This window comes from Grampus griseus, assembly GCF_964374135.1.
Source record: "Grampus griseus genome assembly, chromosome: 18".
Classification (NCBI taxonomy): Eukaryota; Metazoa; Chordata; class Mammalia; order Artiodactyla; family Delphinidae; genus Grampus; species Grampus griseus.
This window is the reverse complement of record NC_139012.1, coordinates 55,473,094-55,491,926: the sequence shown is the minus strand read 5'-3', so window position 1 is coordinate 55,491,926 and position 18,833 is coordinate 55,473,094. Positions and strand designations below refer to the sequence as shown.

The 18,833-nt window shown below is 37.9% G+C and overlaps 1 protein-coding gene across 1 annotated transcript in view; it reads left to right on the top strand.

Moving 5' to 3' along the window:
- VWA8 (von Willebrand factor A domain containing 8) overlaps positions 1–18,833 on the top strand; it is a gene marked incomplete at its 5' end in the record, with an annotated part of 367,871 nt that overhangs the window by 219,481 nt on the left and 129,557 nt on the right. The window contains 2 exons of the mRNA XM_082676017.1: positions 16,055–16,163; positions 17,298–17,436. Of these exons, the coding sequence (XP_082532143.1) occupies positions 16,055–16,163; positions 17,298–17,436 (248 nt within the window). The remainder of the gene's footprint in view (positions 1–16,054; positions 16,164–17,297; positions 17,437–18,833) is intronic.

Here is an 18,833-nt window from a genome sequence, read left to right as displayed (position 1 = left end):
TTGGGTCTTTGTTGCTGCACGCAGGCTTTTTCTAGTTGCAGAGAGTGGGAGCTGCTCTTCACTGCAGTGCACAGGCTTGTCATTGTGGTGGCTTCTCTTGTTGCGGAGCACGGGCTGTAGGTGCGCGGGCTTCAGTAGTTGTGGCACATGGGCTCAGTAGTTGTGGCTCACGGGCTCTAGAGTGCAGGCAGTAGTTGTGGTGCAAGGGCTTAGTTGCTCCGCAGCATATGGGATCTTCCTGGACCAGGGCTCAAACCCATGTCCCCTACATTGGCAGGCGGATTCTTAACCACTGTGCTACCAGGGAAGCCCTGCTTAGTTTATTCTTAAGCCAGTTTCTTTTTTTTTTCCCAAAGCATTTATTGCCTGTTTGTCACTGGCAAAGTATCTACAGTCTACCAAACATTTATTTGTGTAAGACAAGTAGAATAAAAAATTTGAGGAAATTTAAAGGCTTTTATATGTAGGATTTCTCTATGATGCATATTTACTAAATGAAGAGTGATATCCCATTTATTTTTTAAATAAATCAGCAAAAAGAAAATTAAAACACTAATAATTCCACCATCCAGAGACAACCATTGTTTAATCCTTCTAGATCTTTTCCTAGGATTCTATGTGTTATTTCAACTGAGAAATATTTCTTTCTAGTTTTTCTTTCCTGAGTTTTTCTTCTTAATAGGAGAGACATGTCCCTGAAAGGAGATCCTTTTATAAACACTTCATTCTCACTCTTCTTTGTTGAAAAGAAATATATCTATAATGGTTTAGATTCGAGTATGTATGACATTCCTCCCATTACCCCACTTTTGTCTCCTTCCCTCTTGTTAGTTGAGTTTTTAGACTTAAGATATTTATTCTAACGTAATGAACAGATCATATAGCATCTAAGGTGCTTTATCCCAGGCATTTCTCTGGCATTTCAACACAAAGTAAGGAATAAACACATTAACATCAACACTTTGTGTCTTTATGCATATGTTTCAATGTCATTATCCTTTACAGACTCATAGAAATGCTGTTGCTAGACAGACTGTACATCTAAAAATGACTGTTATATGTGACTGCTCTTTTAAAGTGTCCCATAGCTGGTGAAGAAGCCCTATGGAGTCTTGTAATTACTCCTCCAGTGTCCTCTTGATGTCTATATTCTCTCTCTGCTTTCAAATGCTTTATTAAAATTTTATTAACTTCATTTTTCAAGCAAAATAAGGTAACTTTATGTGGTCTAAGACCATATTAGCCAATATTTTTATTAAATTTCTCTAATAGGTTCGCATTTTAAATAATTTTAAAACACGGTGGTAGCTGTTAATAGTAGTTGCCTTTGGGAGAGGCTCTGGAAAGGGGAAAGGGGGCCTCACTTTCTATTCTAACATGTGTATTATTTTCTATATTTTATTTTTTAAATGTCCATAGACTGTCTGGGCCCTGGAATTTTTCATTCTGTTTTCTTATTTAAATAAAATTAAAATGTTAAAGTAAAGGTCTATTCTGAAATTGCTGTTTCGTGGGACCTTTGCCCCCAGGACAGCAAAGCTTACACCGCTCTGCAATGCCTACTGTAAGGGTGTAACATTGGCACCCTCACCAATGACAAATGAGAAATCAAGTTAACCGGACATTGCTATGGCAGTTCAACACAATATAAGTAAGCTTTATGCATTGGTAGACATCAACATAAACGTATCAAGGGAGAGAAGACAACACATTTTTAAGGCAGCAAAAATTAAAATATTGATATTTATCAAATGCTTACTAAGGGCTCTAAGCACTTCACAAATACTAACTCAATCTATACAACAATTCTGTTTTTTCTATTGGGCAAGTAATTCCTTCCTATTTTATTATCTAGTAGGTGTAAGAGTGTGTGTGTGTATGTGTTACAGATGAAGAAACTGAGGCTCAAGAGACTCTAAGTAACTTAACAAATTATACAACTAATAAATGGCAGGATGGGAGATTCAAACACAGATCTGTCTGTTCCAGAGCCTTTTGTTCACTCACCATGCAGTCTCCACATTCTTGCATGAGAAAGCAATGTAATCAACACTGGACTGCAAGATTTTAAACATAATGTTTCTAAAGAAACTTCAGAGTTGTTTTCCAAATTTCATTTCCTACCCTTTGGGGACATGTATCATGCAAAATATACATTTAACTTTTATGTGGTGACTAGGCCCATCGTTTTAATCACAGTGTCCTTTAAATTAATGCCATTTGTCATGGATTACAGAAGTAAATAAAAACATCTTTTTTATATGATGCAAGCAAATTTGCTTATATCTTTTCTCCTACAATAAGGATTTGATTTTTGAAAAGTCAAAATAGGTGACATTCACAAATTCTTCAAAATGAGTAGAACGATTCTTTTCTTTTTTCAGTTTATTCTATATAGAATCCTTTACTTAGAACTACCATCCTCAAAATCACACTCATTATATAGTTAGCTTTGGCAGAATAATTATAAATCACTGTGCATTTTCTGTGCATCTGTGAGTTGCTTCTAAGTCATTACAAATTAGAGTTGGCCTCCATCGCGGGGCCAATAGCTCCTGTGTTCAAAGGTGGAATGGACTCCCCAGGGGAAAGGTAGGGTATACCTTCTTGTAGTCCGGGTTCAAAGAGATCAGGATGAATCTTGTTGGGGAGGTACTCAAGTGATTCAAACTTAGAATACCGGATTAAATAGCTTTTAATGTCCTTCAAACTCATAGATTCTATGGTTCACTGCCCCTAGATGAATTGGATACCTGAACAAGTTGTCACTCTTCTCCCTTATATCAGCAACCATTCATTACTTTATCAGCCAGTCTCACAGCATATTTTAACAGAACTCCCGATGAAGGTAACTAAGGTCATGATTTCCTGTTGTAAGAGGTGTTGATATTTCATTGCAGTGTGTGGTACCTGATCATGTTTAGTATTGATCTTTCTGTTTAGAGTAGTGCCAGGTGTGCACATTTGCAGACAGAATAGCTTCATCTATAGTGAATGTGTCTTAAAAGGGTATCTGTCTAGAATCAGTTTTCTACATTAAGACTTATCCTATGTAATTGGAACATCAACAGCAGCTGCTGCTTCTCTGACCAAGACCAACTACGGGGTCTTCCAAGTACCAGAGACATCAAAAACATCCCCAACCAGGGCCTCCCTTAGGAGTAATTTCATAAGGTGTATCTTTCAATATAAGAATGATTATCCGTTTACTATTTATCCCATTAAATTAAAAGACGCACTTCTTAAAGTTTTGTGCTTCTCCTTCCACTTTCCAAACTATTATATGGTATAATTTTCTTTTTGAAGTCTGGTTTTTACAGATGAGTTCATTATATCATTATATATATTATATATATATATATTGATCGTGAAGTTCTAAGGTCTGCAGTTCCACTCTGCATCATGATTTACTTGCACTTCATAAAAGAGCTCTCAGTTTTCAAAAACAGTAAGATTTACATAGTGACACTATTATAAGCAGAAGGGTGGTATTGGGCTTTACAGTTTCATAGTCCTTGCCCTTTATTCTCTTGGTATATTATGAAGTAGCTTCACAGCCATTTTATTTGCTTTCAGCTCCTTTATGGGGGTGCAGAGAAAAATTTAAAAATATAACCAATCTACATAGAAATTGTCAAGATCTATGAACCTTCTTCCATACTCATCTTCAGCAGTCTCACAGAATTATCCTTGATCCTTTAGGCGTTTGTAAGTGATATCTGTCACCTGGCTGAGTAGAAATCCCCAATCCCGACCAATAGGTAACTCTTCCAAATACACTTGCAAAGTAGATTGCATTGTTTGTTGAGAGTCATGTAGTCAGGATGCAGTGAGGAAGATCTGCCATGGTGGTTTGCAACTTGCCATCAAGATGAGAAACAAGTAGGTGAAGATGTTGTCCGTTGTAATGTAACCAAATATTCATTCATTGAACAAACACTATTGTACATTTATGTGGTAAACACTAAGTAGGGAGTCAGAAATATAAAGGTGAAGAAGGCTCAGTACCTGCCTTCAAGGAGGTCATTATAATTGGGGAAGCACTGAAGTAGAGTGACTTGTGTTCTGTGAGAGCCACACAAGAGCGAGTGAAGAGGTGGGGTTGCTGCCTTCTGCCCTGGGGGAGATTCAGGGACAGTAACCAAGCTGAATCTTTATAGGATGACTAGGTGTTCTCCAGGCAAATAAAGGAGAAGAAAGCGCTTCAAGCAGAGACAGTTTTAAGAGGTCATGGTGCCTTTTGGAAAATGCAAGTATTTTGGTGACTAAAACTAAAGATTAAATGAGGGCATGCTATGTGGTGAGACTAAAAGGAAGAGAAGAGTCGGGGGAACCCTAGAAGAATTTGAAGCCAGAAAGTAGCATGGTCTGATTCATAATTTAGGAAGACCCCTTTAAGTTTTCTAAAGATAAGAAACTGAAAGGCAGTGAAACTGAAGGCAGGAAGACCTACCTGCTGAGAAGCAACTGCAGTAATCCCGGTGATGAACAGTGAGAGCTTCCATTGTGGCAGTGGGAATGAAAAAGAGGGACGCCGGTGAGAGAGGTTTCCGTAGCAGAGTCGATGGATTCTGAGTGCCAGAGATACAAGTGAGTAAGATGTCAGCCTTACCTTCAATGAATTAACAATCTTGGGAAAACATGTAAACTCCCAACCTTATTACGCAATTTTATGTTCAAAGTACTACATTTGCAGTAGGGTTTCTCATCCTGTGAGTCCTTTTTGTGGGAAATAACAGGACTCAAACAACCTTTTTTTTTTTTTTTACTTGGGCCTCTTACTGTTGTGGCCTCTCCCGTTGCGGAGCACAGGCTCCGGACGCGCAGGCCCCGCGGCCATGGCTCACGGGCCCAGCCGCTCCGTGGCATGTGGGATCTTCCCGGACCGGGGCATGAACCCGTGTCCCCTGCATCGGGAGGCGGACTCTCAACCACTGCGCCACCAGGGAAGCCCCAAACAACTTTTGTTTGTTTGTTTGTTTTCTGGGAAAATTTCCAACTGGGAAAGTTTCAGTCCCAGTCATTATTCATGTGAATAATTAGAAACAGAAAGAATTTAAGATAGGAAAATACTAAGATGTAGTTGGTAAAGCAGATGGCAGAAAAAGAGAAGTTTTTGCAGTGAAATTTGAAGAGAGATGAGGGAAAGGAAACCCAAGCCCCAGAACTGTAGTTTCACATCTTCTATGAAGAAGAAGAAAGCCAGAGATATGTGGAGCAAGGTGACAACATCTGCTTTAGCACGGAGTGACCCTGGGCAGCAGCACAGACCCTGCGCAGTGTCACGCTGGATACCAGGGAGCAATTTGAGAAGTGTTAGCCAAGAATAACAGGTCTCCCTAAATCTTTTTCCATCCTATATCCAAATGAATCTTTATTTCTGTGACCACAGCAGGACCTTGGTGGCAGAGGTGCACAAGTCTAAGTTATAAAGTGAAAACAATAATGTCTAAATGCAGAGCCAGCCAGTGAAAGGGAAAGCACATGTACATACTTGTGTACATATCATTCGCAGCAAAGCAAAATTTATTTACCAGCAACATGTGTGACCATAGGGAAGGGAAATTCAGAAGTTTCTAGCAAACAAGGGAGGGTAATTGGGGATAGTAGTACCCATTATTACTAATTTAAAGTGTTTAGAGTGACATTTCTGTTTTCTCTATGTAGTGTGTTGACTTTTTATTTTAGTAAGTATAAATATTTACAAGGGATTTCATAGATTCACTTCTGACCATGCTCTCTAAAACTGTTATTCTCTATCAGGTCTTAAATTTGAAAATGGCAAATTCTCCAGAACTCTATCTTAAGAGTTTCTAAGAGTTCCATATGTACAAATTTCCATGGAAACCCAGAAGAGCAAGAGATTCATTCTGCCCAGAAAGAAATATGGGAGAGGGATGCAAGGGGAAGTAACATTTGAATTGGGCCTTAAAAATGAGAAGGATTTCATCAAAGAGGCAATAGCAGAAAGGAATTCTGGGCTGAAGTAATAACCTCATGGAAGCATGAAAATGCATAGCGTGTTCAGGAACAGCAAGTAGCAATTTGAGGTAACTAAGGCATACATTAGCTGGAGAGTAAGAGGAAGGGGTAAGAACCAAAGGTGGAAATATTTGTCAGTGTTATTCTATTAAAGGTTCCAGTAAACTCAGTTAATTATTACCAGAGGTTAGATTTAAAACATTAGGAATGAGTGAGGCCTGCTAAAATTGGAGTTGTTCTTTTTCTTCTCAAAGATGGTAGTAATTGGTGAATTTTTGAGTGTCGGTGGAACTACCCAGAAGGGTTCCATTATTCCCATGAAAATTAGTAGTTCTTGTGGTAAGGAAATGTTTTAGGAATTGTTGATAATAGGTATATCAACAACTTTTGCAGAATGCCCCTAGAAAGATCCAAATCTTTTTCATGTGTTTCTTTCATACTCCAGAAATAGTATTGGCAAATGTTCAGAGAAGGCAGAAGTTTGCCAGAACATACTCTTTAAAACCCCAGCTCACCTCTATGGAACAATCTTAGACAAATCTCTTGTATGTCATTCAGACTCTATAACTCAACTTTGGTGTCCGTGTGCACCGTGTTATGAAATGTATGCATGCTTAAAAAAAACTTTTTCCTTTCTGTAACTTGGCTAAGTGCTATAATTTGACCTGAGTCATAATTTTGAAAGTCACCTTTTTTTTGAGTTAAAAGTTTTTCTTCCAGATCTTTATTAATTCTTCCACAAGGGATTAAGAAACATCACAACATATGAATTGAAATACTTCATTGTTTTAAAAAACATAAATTCATGAATGACATGATAAAAAGTAGTACTATTAATAAGTCTTAAGTTCATCCTCTTCCCCTTTAAAATCAAATCCAGACATCATTCCAGCTAGGACTATAACAAACTTAAACAATACAAGTGACAAGATCTTAAAACTATGGAAAATGGCATTGTTGTTTCAATCAGGTCAGGTATAACAACTTAAGTCTGGTTGGAGTTGAATGACAGATTTCAGTAATGGAATATAGGGCCTTTTGCTAACTGGTTAGTAGTTAGAATTACCCCCAAATTACTGTTGAATATGTCTCGAATTCCAAAGCTTATTCATACACTCAGTTATAATTCCCCTTCCCACTAACTACTAACTTATTGAAGGGGAGAGAGTTAATAACCATCAAATTTTTCCACAACTTATTGGGAGGACTTAGTGGAAAATAAATGAGGGGCTTTGGTTTACCTCAGTTGGCCAGCCTGGAGCCCACAGGAAGTCTAGAAACAACTCCCTGTGTTACCAAGGATCTGACAGAGTCAGTTTGATTGTGCAACAGCAGAACACCCTGCGTATGTGACTTTCAGTTGCAATTGTTAACGCTAATAGCATCTTGTTATGTGGTTCTGGAATAGCTTCTATATGGGGCACCTGAAGGTCTTTCCCATACTCTGCCAACCAAACTGCTAGTACTATGTTTAAATGGAACCAGGCAACCTGTAATTTCCATGACTGTTACTTAGAATGAGTTGGCAAGTTCAAAGCAGCTTTCATGAATATCCCTGGGGGTTGTCAGTAAAAATTGGAAGTCAAGCAAAGTTACTTTTTCCCAAATGGATAAAGGTTTTTGGTTTTGTTTTGTTTTTAGCATCTGTATGATACTTTGTGGGATTATTAAAGGATATATTAGACATTTTTTAAGGCTAGATTTCAACCTATCAACCGAGCATCATTTTTATTAAGCAGTTCTCCACTTCTGATTAGATTTCCAGATGTGTAACTGTTTCTCTTGTCTTCAAAGAGCCAATTTAGGATGTATGTAGAGCTCCTTTTTAAAAAAAAAAAAACAGCAATTTTGTCTATCAGGCACCTATTCTATTGATAGGTATAGGTATAGATAGGTATAGATAGGTATAGATAATTTCATTCTGTTTATTTATTTTAACTCCAGAGCACTAAGGTAATGTAAGATCTACCACTGGTACTTCGCTCCACTCACTTTAGTGATCATCAGAGACCTCCCCCAGCTGTAAGAAACCAGAACCTTACAGATTATCCCTTTCATCTCACAAAGGAAGAAATTAACACTCAGAGAAATTGTCTAACTTTTCCCTTCACAAGTTTGCTAGTTAATAAAAGAACTAGCACTAGAACCTACTAAGTCTTCTACACTAGAGGGAACTTAGGTGTGTCTCCTTCCTTTGTTTTCTCCTCCGTATTTAGAGACTTAATTCTCCTTTGGTGAACTGCTGAAAGCAATGAAGAATCCTGTTCATTCCCTAAACAAGGACAGGGAGATTCCAGTCTATGAGATGTTTTCAAGATCTGCCCTTTTGACACGGAAATGTGTTTTTATAACATTTAAGAGAGAACACAGTAATAGTAAATCCTCTGACTCACTGCCTCTTCCACCTCATTACCGGTAGAAACATGGAAATAAGTGGATGACCGATCAGGATAATTGTCCACGTACCTAAAATGTATTTTAAATGACAGATACAAAAACACATACGTACTTCCGAATGATTTATGACTTAGAAAAATTTCAATGTAAATTTCTTTTAAATTTCTTTCCTTCTGTGTTAAACATTAACATTTCAAAGGACAAAAATCATATTCCACCAGAAAGCATGGTTTCATATTCTTTTTTTTGTACAATTTAGCAAACCTTTTTTAAATTTAATTTTATTTATTTTTTATACAGCAGGTTCTTATTAGCTATCCATTTTATACATATTAGTGTATACCTGTCAATCCCAATCACCTAATTCATCACACCACCACCACCATCCCCCGCCACTTTCCCCCCTTGGTGTCCATATGTTTGTTGTCTACATCTGTGTCTCAATTTCTGCCCTGCAAGCCGGTTCATCTGTACCATTTTTCTAGGTTCCTCATATATGGGTTAATATGCGATATTTCTTTTTCTCTTTCTGACTTACTTCACTCTGTATGACAGTCTCTAGATTCATCCACATCTCTACAAATGACCCAATTTCATTCCTTTTTATGGCTGAGTAATATTCCATTGTATACATGTACCACATCTTCTTTATCCATTGGTCTGTCACTGGGCATTTAGGTTGCTTCCATGACCTGGCTATTGTACCTACTGCTGCAATGAACATTGGGGTGCATATGTCTTTTTGAATTATAGTTTTCTCTGGGTATATGCCCAGTAGTGGGATTGCTGGGTCATATGGTAATTCTGTTTTTAGTTTTTTAAGGAACCTCCATACTGTTCTCCATAGTGGCTGTATCAATTTACATTCCCACCAACAGTGCAAGAGGGTTCCCTTTTCTCCACACCCTCTCCAGCATTTGTTTGTAGATTTTCTGATGATGCCCATCCTAACTGGTGTGAGGTGATACCTCACTGTAGTTTGGATTTGCATTTCTCTAATAATTAGTGATGTTGAGCAGCTTTTCATGTGCTTCTTGGCCATCTGTATGTCTGCTTTGAAGAAATGTCTATTTAGGTCTTCTCCCCATTTTTTGATTGGCTTGTTTGCTTTTTTAATATTGAGCTGCATGAGCTGTTTATATATTTTGGAGATTAATTCTTTGTCCGTTGATTTGTTCGCAAATATTTTCTCCCATTATGAGGGCTGTCTTTTGGTCTTGTGTGTAGTTTCCTTTGCTTTGCAAAAGCTTTTAAGTTTCATTAGGTCCCATTTGTTTATTTTTGTTTTTATTTCCATGACTCTAGGAGGTGGATCAAAAAAGATCTTGCTGTGATTTATATCAAAGAGTGTTCTTCCTATGTTTTCCTCTAGGAGTTTTATAGTGTCTGGTCTTATATTTAGGTCTCTAATCCATTTTGAGTTTATTTTTGTGTATGGTGTTAGGGAGTTTTCTAATTTCATTCTTTTTGTTGTTGTTGTTTTTGTTTTGGGTTTTTTTTGCGGTACACGGGCTTCTCACTGCTGTGGCCTCTCCCGCCATGGAGCACAGGCTCCGGACACGCAGGCCCAGTGGCCATCACTCATGGGCCCAGCCGCTCCGCAGCACGTGGGATCCTCCCGGACCGGGGCACGAACCCGTGTCCCCTGCATTGGCAGGCGGACTCTCAACCACTGCGCCACCAGGGAAGCCCTCTAATTTCATTCTTTTACATGGAGCTGTCCAGTTTTCCCAGCACCACTTATTGAAGAGGCTGTCTTTTCTCCATTTTATATGCTTGCCTCCTTTGTCATAGATTAGTTGACCATAGGTGCGTGGGTTTATCTCTGGGCTTTCTATCCTGTTCCATTGATCTATATTTCTGTTTTTTTGTCAATACCATATTGTCTTGATTACTGTAGCTTTGTAGAATGGTCTGAAGTCAGGAAGTCTGATTCCTTCAGCTCCGTTTTTTTCCCTCAAGACTGCTTTGGCTATTCGGGGTCTTTTGTGTCTCCATACAAATTTTAAGACTTTTTTTTCTAGTTCTGTAAAAAATGCCATTGGTAATTTGATGGGGATTGCATTGAATCTGTAGATTGCTTTGGGTAGTATGGTCATTTTCACAGTGTTGATTCTTCCAATCCAAGAACATGGTATATCTCTCCATCTGTTTGTATCATCTTTAATTTCTTTCAACAGTGTCTTATAGTTTTCTGTCTACAGGTCTTTTGTCTCCCTAGGTAGGTTTATTCCTAGGTATTTTATTCTTTTTGTTGCGATGGTAAATGGGAGTGTTTCCTTAATTTCTCTTTCAGATTTTTCATCATTAGTGTATAGGAATGCAAGAGATTTCTGTGCATTAATTTTGTATCCTGCAACTTTACCAAATTCATTGATTAGCTCTAGTAGCTTTCTGGTGGCATCTTTAGGATTCTTTATGTATAGTATCATGTCATCTGCAAACAGTGACAATTTTACTTCTTTTCCAATTTGTATTCCTTTCATTTCTTTTTCTTCTCTGATTGCCGTGGTTAGGACTTCCAAAACTGTGTTGAATAATAGTGGCAAGAGTGGACATCCTTTTCTTGTTCCTGGTCTTAGGGGAAATGTTTTCGGTTTTTCACCATTGAGAATGATGTTTGCTGTGGGTTTGTCATATATGGCCTTTGTTATGTTGAGGGAGGTTCCCTCTATGCCCACTTTCTAGAGAGTTTTTATCATAAATAGGTGTTGAATTTTTTCAAAAGCTTTTTCTGCATCTATTGAGATGATCATATGGTTTTTATTCAATTTGTTTATATGGTGTATCACATTGATGGATTTGCCTATATTGAAGGATCCTTACATCCCTGGGATAAATCCCACTTGATCATGGTGTACGATCCTTTTAATGTGTTGTTGGATTCTGTTTGCTAGTATTTTCTTTTTTTTGCTGTACGCAGACCTCTCACTGTTGTGACCTCTCCCATTGCGGAGCACAGGCTCCGGACGCGCAGGCTCAGTGGCCATGGCTCATGGGTTCAGCCGCTCTGTGGCATGTTGGATCTTCTTGGACCAGGGCACGAACCCGTGTCCCCTGCATCGGCAGGCGGACTCTCAACCACTGCGCCACCAGGGAAGCCCGTGTTTGCTACTATTTTGTTGAGGCTTTTTGCATCTATATTTATCAGTGATATTGGTCTGTAATTTTCTTTTTTTGTAGTATCTTTATCTGGTTTTGGTATCAGGGTGATGGTGGCCTCATAGAGTGAGTTTGGGAGTGTTCATTCCTCTGCAGTTTTTTGGAAGAGTTTGAGATGGATGGGTGTTAGCTCTTCTCTAAATGTTTGAGAGAATTCACCTGTGAAGCCATCTGGTCCTGGACTTTTGTTTGTTGGAAGATTTTTAATCACAGTTTCAGTTTCATTACTTGTGATTGGTCTGTTCATATTTTCTGTTTCTTCCTGGTTCAGTCTTGGAAGGTTGTACCTTTCTAAGAATTTTTCCCATTTCTTCCAGGTTGTCCATTTTATTATCATAGAGTTGCTTGTCGTAGTCTCTTTGGATGCTTTGTAGTTCTGCGGTGTCTGTTGTAACTTCTTTTTTGTTTCTAATTTCATTGAGTTGAGTCTTCTCCCTCTTTTTCTTGATGAGTCTGGCTAATGGTTTATCAATTTTGTTTATCTTCTCAAAGAACCAGCTTTTAGATTCATTGATCTTTGCTATTGTTTTCTTTGTTTTTATTTCATTTATTTCTGCTCTGATCTTTATGATTACTTTCCTTCTGCTAATTTTGGGTTTTGTTTGTTCTTCTTTCTCTTGTTCCTTTAGGGGTAAGTTTAGAATGTTTATTTGGGATTTTTCTTGTTTCTTGAGGTAGGCTTGTATAGCTACAAACTTCCCTCTTAGAACTGCTTTTGCTGCATCCCCTAGGTTTTGGATCGTTGTGTTTTCATTATCATTTGTCTCTAGGTATTTTTTGATTTCCTCTTTGATTTCTTCAGTGATCTCTTGGTTATTTAGTAACGTCTTGTTTAGCCTCCATGTGTTTGTGTTTTTTTCCTGTAATTGATTTCTAATCTCATAGCGTTGTGGTCAGAAAAGATGCTTGATATGATTTCAGTTTTAAATTTACTGAGGCTTGATTTGTGACCCAAGATGTGATCTAACCTGGAGAATGTTCCATGCGCACTTGAGAAGAAAGTGTAATCTGCTGTTTGGGGATGGAATATCCTATAAATATCAATTAAATCTATCTGGTCTATTGTGTCATTTAAAGCTTGTGTTTCCTTATTAATTTTCTGTTTGGATGATCTGTCCATTGGTGTAAGTGAGGTGTTAAAGTCCCCTACTATTATTGTGTTACTGTCGACTTCCTCTTTTATAGCTGTTTGCAGTTGCCTTATGTATTGAGGTGCCCCTATGTTGGGGGCATATATATTTATAATTGTTATATTTCCTTCTTGGATTGATCCCTTGATCATTATGTAGTGTCCTTCCTTGTCTCTTGTAACATTCTTTATTTTAAAGTCTATTTTATCTGATATGAGTATTGCTTTCTTTTGATTTCCATTTGCATGGAATATCTTTTTCCATCCCCTCACTTTCAGTCTGAATGTGTCCCTAGGTCTGAAGTGGGTCTCTTGTAGACAGAATATATATGGGTCTTGTCTTTGTATCCATTCAGCAAGTCTGTGTCTTTTGGTTGGAGCATTTAATCCATTCCTGTTTAAGGTAATTATCGATATTTGTGTTCCTATTACCATTTTCTTAATTGTTTTGGGTTTGGCTTTGTAGGTCCTTTTCTTCTCTGGTGTTTTCCACTTAGAGAAGTTCCTTTAGCATTTGTTGTAAAGCTGGTTTGTTGGTGCTGAATTCTCTTAGCTTTTGCTTGTCTGTAAAGCTTTTGATTTCTCCATCGAATCTGAACGAGATCCTTGCTGGGTAGAGTAATCTTGGTTGTAGTTTCTTCCCTTTCACCACTTTAAGTATATGATGCCACTCCCTTCTGGCTTGTAGAGTTTGTGCTGAGAAATCAGCTTTTAACCTTATGGGAGTTCCCTTGTATGTTGTCATTTTTCCCTTGCTGCTTTCAATAACTTTTCTTTGTCTTTAATTTTTGCCGATTTGATTACTATGTGTCTCGGTGTGTTTCTCCTTGGGTTTATCCTGTATGGGACTCTCTGCACTTCCTGGACTTGGGTGGCTATTTCCTTGCCCATGTTAGGGAAGTTTTCAACTATAATCTCTTCAGATATTTTCTCGGGTCCTTTCTCTCTCTCTTCTCCTTCTGGGACCCCTATAATGCGAATGTTGTTGTGTTTAATGTTGTCCCAGAGGTCTCTTAGGCTGTTTTCATTTCTTTTCATTCTTTTTTCTTTATTCTGTTCCACAGCAGTGAATTCCACCATTCTGTCTTCCAGGTCACTTATCTGTTCTTCTGCCTCTGCTATTGATTCCTTCTAGTGTATTTTTCATTTCAGTTATTGTATTGTTCATCTCTGTTTGTTTGTTCTTTAGTTCTTCTAGATCTTTGTTAAACATTTCTTGCATCTTCTCGATCTTTGCCTCCATTCTTTTTCTGAGGTCCTGCACCATCTTCACTATCATTATTCTGAATTCTTTTTCTGGAAAGTTGCCTATCTCTACTTCATTTAGTTGTTTTTCTCGGGGTTTATCTTGTTCCTTCATCTGGTACATAGCCCTCTGCCTTTTCATTTTATCTGTCTCTCTGTGAATGTGGTTTTTGTTCCACAGGCTACAGGATTGTAGTTTTTCTTGCTTCTGCTGTCTGCCCTCTGGTGCATTAGGTTATCTAAGAGGCTTGTGCAAGTTTCCTGATGGGAGGGACTGGTGGTGGGCAGAGCTGGCTGTTGCTTTGGTGGGCAGAGCTCAGTAAAACTTTAATCCTCTTGTCTGCTGATGGGTGGAGCTGAGTTTCCTCCCTGTTAATTGTTTGGCCTGAGGCGATCCGGGCTCTTTGGTGGGCCTAATGGCGGACTCTGGGAGGGCTCACACCAAGGAGTGCTTCCCAGAACTTCTGCTGCCAGTGTCCTTGTCCTCACGGTGAGACACAACCACCCCCTGCCTCTGCAGGAGACCCTCCAACACTAGCAGGTAGGTCTGGTTCAGTCTCCTGTGGGGTTACTGCTCCTTCCCCTGGGTCCCGGTGCACACACTACTTTGTGTGTGCCCTCCAAGAGTGGAGTCTCTGTTTCCCCCAGTCCTGTCAAAGTCCTGCATTCAAATCCAGCTAGCCTTCAAAGTCTGATTCTCTAGGAATTCCTCCTCCCATTGCTGGAACCCCAGATTGGGAAGCCTGACGTGGGCCTCAGAACCTTCACTCCAGTGGGTGGACTTCTGTGGTATAAGTGTTCTCCAGTTTGTGTCACCCACCCAGTAGCTATAGGATTTGATTTTGTTGTGATTGTGCCCCTCCTACCATCTCATTGTGGCTTCTCCTTTGTCTTCGGATGTGGAGTATCTTTTTTGGTGAGTTCCAGTGTCTTCCTGTCAATGATTGTTCAGCAGTTAGTTGTGATTCTGGTGTTCTTGCAAGAGAGAGTAAGAGCACATCCTTCTACTCCGCCATCTTGAACCAATCTTCTCTGGTTTCGTATTCTATGCAAAAAATATCTAAGCCTTGTGTGGTCTTATTAAGTATATGGAGATATTTTGTCAGATTACTCTTTCACTGAAAATAAAATGATTTTCTAAATATCAATATGTACTCTTTTAATGATCATCACGCTCATTTCAAGCATACATTTCAATTTATAGCCACATATACGTGCCTTATTTTTGAAGAACTTTTAACTCTGCATCATTTTTGGCCTTTACTTACCATGGAATAAGAAATTTATAATGAATTAAGTGACAAATTAATGGTTCCTCTTTTAAAGATTCAAAGAAAAGGTAGCATGATTAAAAAGTAAAAACTTATTCTAAAGAATTTGTGGGTTTGTACTTTAGCGTTGCTATATTTGTTTTCGCAAGTTATTTTGTTTAAATGTAATTTTAAATAAAATGGAATCTAAACACAGAATAATTCCATTAGAAGTCAGAATAGTAGCTCCCTTGGTAGGGGTAATGACTGAAGTGGTCCATGGGAGTTTCTGAGTGTTGGTGATGCTTGGGTGCTGGACGCACATGTGTGCTCAGGACTAAGTGGCACATTTATATGAACGTTTCTGTAGGTATATTATATGTCAAGTCAAAGTTAAAAAAAAAAAATTAAAGTGCTAAGATAGACCCTATGAAATTTGCCCTGTACAACTTACAAGCATGTGACTGGTAGTACTGTGTACTATTTATTATTTGATTTCAAATTTAGGAGAATAGAATGAAAAAATTGATGGATTGCTCCATTGTTTTTCCTAAATCCTTCCTATACTGTAATGGGAATTTGATATTAAATTGCTAAGTATTTACCAATTCAGGGAAAAAATATGTAAACCCTAATTATATTTGTCATTAAGGTAAAAACAGACTAGGACCTTACCTTCTGAGTTTCTGAAATGTGAAATCTTTTTCTTTTCAAAGTATGTTTTAAATATCATATTAAAGACTATCTTTTAATAAAATTAAATATAACTCACTTCTAAGTAAAGCATTCCTCAAATTTGCTTGTGTGGTCGGTAATATATGGCTCATTATTTTTTCCTATGACTTGGAAACAAGAAGAAATGTTTATTCTTCAAATTAATCCTTGACAGGTTGCCTTTGCCACAGCAGACCTTCATGGGCTATTGGACAATTGGTCAGTCAAGAAATGGAATGCAAAAACTATTGTGTCCAGCAGAAACTCATCGTATAGATGTAAAGGTTGATATCATTCTTCCTTCATTAGAATATTGAATGTTATCCATTTTTCTGTATCTTCCCTGGAGAAAATCCATTCAATCTCAGAAATGACTTGTTCTGATGTTATTGTAGAATAGATTAACTTCTGCTCTAATTCTTAAGCCAGTCTGGCCTCTGAGGGACTCAATGTAGGTAATGGCTAATGACCAGTAGAATTCCTAAGCGCTATCCTGTATTTCAGGAAAGTCAGATAGGATGGTTACTCCATTATATTTGTTTTCGTGAAAAAGGGCAAAGGAATATCCGTCACTAGTTGCAATAGAAACCCCTCTAGGTTTGACTGTGGGGAATTAGATGCTTATAAAATCATTAGAAAGGACAGGAGGAACAGAGTCAAGGGACCATCGCTGGACTTTTGGTTTCAAGATGAGTGTTTTTGCTTCTGCTACCACCCCTGTTGTTGGGAGCTGCACAGTAAGGCAGGCTCAGCAAACTTTTCCTGTAAAGGGCCAGATAGTAAATATGTTAGGCATTGTGACCATACAGATTCTGTCACAACTACTCAACTTTGCCATGGGAGCAAAAAAGCAGCCTCAGACAATACATTAACTAGTATCAGTCACTAGTTGCAATAGGAGTGTGAGGAATATCGTTTTTAATCTTCTAGCTCCTAAGATACAGCCTAGATAGAAGGGGTGAGAGCGCCCATGGATGGCAAAATAGTAAATATCTAACCCAAACATTTTTGATTAATTAAGGACTGTAAGGGCATGCAAATCAATGTTCAAGAGTCAACTGTATTTAAAAAATTATTCTGGTTTGGACAGCTCTGTGTCCCAATACTTGAAGTTCAAAACTTGCTTAGGAAAGAATGAAGGAATGAGAACTCCTATGGGATTTTACATCTGCTATATTTTGTGAGTAAAAAAAAAAAGAAAGTGAGAAATTAAATAAGATAGCACATGTGAAAGCATTTATAAATGCAAGTATATGGTATTATGATTGTTATAAGTGTCATGCTAGTCAGTAAAATGAGAAGAGGCATATCAAGATGTGGAATATTTGAACTGAAAATCTGTATTTTGGAAGAACTTTAGCTTTTCTACTTTTTGCCAACTACACAAATGTCTTAACTCAGATAACTATTTTTTGTAGGGTCCAGCACTTATAAACATACAGGAGTATCCAATAGAAAGACATGAAGGAAGATCCCAAACCTTTACTGAAGAATGTGCCTCCTGGAAGTTACCATTGGATGAAATTAACTTAATCTGCGACATCGCTACATCACATGGTATGTCAGTTTATTCTTTTGATTTTTCCTTCCTGCAGTGATTTTTTTAAAAGCAGGATCAAAATAACCTGTAGACATCAAGAAGTCTATGATAGACTCAGTAACTGTGTCATTCTTGGATTGGATGGCAATTATATGTAATTTAGAACTAATTTCCTATAACAACCTAACAAAATACTATTGTGAAATCCACATAAGCACTGCTGAGTTTATATGCATATGTCTGCTTCTCATTACCATTGTAGCACAAAGTTAAACACACCCAGGCGTGTGCTAAAAATAGAAGAGGGAAAGAAAAAGGAAAAACATTGGATTTTTTTTGGCTCGGATTCCCGTTTGGTGATTGCATGAACCCTGAAAGCAGGAGGATTTGCAGTCATTAAACCTCTTGTTGTAAAGAATGGCAAATAAAGGATGTGAATTTCTGGCATCTGCTTCTCTGGACTGTTGCCATTACCTACTGATTCATGCGGTGTGCCCTGGGTACTTTTTGGCAGAAGTTTTCAATTGATGGCAGTTACCAAGGTGATATAAACAGAAGTGATGGCAGGGGAAAGGGAGAAATTCTCTAACTTGTCTACAATGGAGGTTATTCAGGCAAAAATTCAGAAGCAAGTTTTTGTTCATGTAAGTTCTGTGGATGTTGTCTCCAACATCAGCTATGTTGAGTAAAAATATGTGCTTTTAAAATGTACAGGGTTTTTGTTGGTAACAGATTGGTGCCCCTATTAAGATATTTTACATTCACTAGTAGAGACTAAGTATGAATCTTACGGATAAAATTTGAACTTTGCCCTTGTCTCACATTTAGAGATTGTAAGTAAGTATGCTGTGATCCTCTGCCCCATGCCAGTGACACGTGTCATTAAACCTTGTCACAGCCTCACAATTCTCACAGGCAGCCACTGTGAGCCAGTCAGAATTGGTCCTTAAAAATGAACTCATTTGCTGTCCCTCACATAATTCAACCCTCTATTTTAGTGTTGTCCACATTTGCAAGCTAGGTTTTTGTGTTGTTTTTTATTTCTTTGTTTTTTTACCTATTCTATATTGGTGAGAGGAAAGAACATTTTCTTGGGTTAGCGTCAGGGTTAAATATACATATATATATGTGTGTGTGTGTGTGTGTATATATATATATATATATATATATATATATATATTTGAGCCGAAGACCAAACAGCACTTAATGCCTGCAATAAGAGAGAGCAATTGTAAGTTCGTGAAGTACATTTCTATTTATTTTTTTCTTTTTACATTTCTATTAATACTGTTATTATATTCCCTGTTCCCTATACTGTGTACAAAGGTGCTCAATAAATGTTGAATTGAACTTATTTGTGCTGATAGTAGAAGCATTAAAAAGATTCTTAAATTATAAGTTGTGTGATTCTATC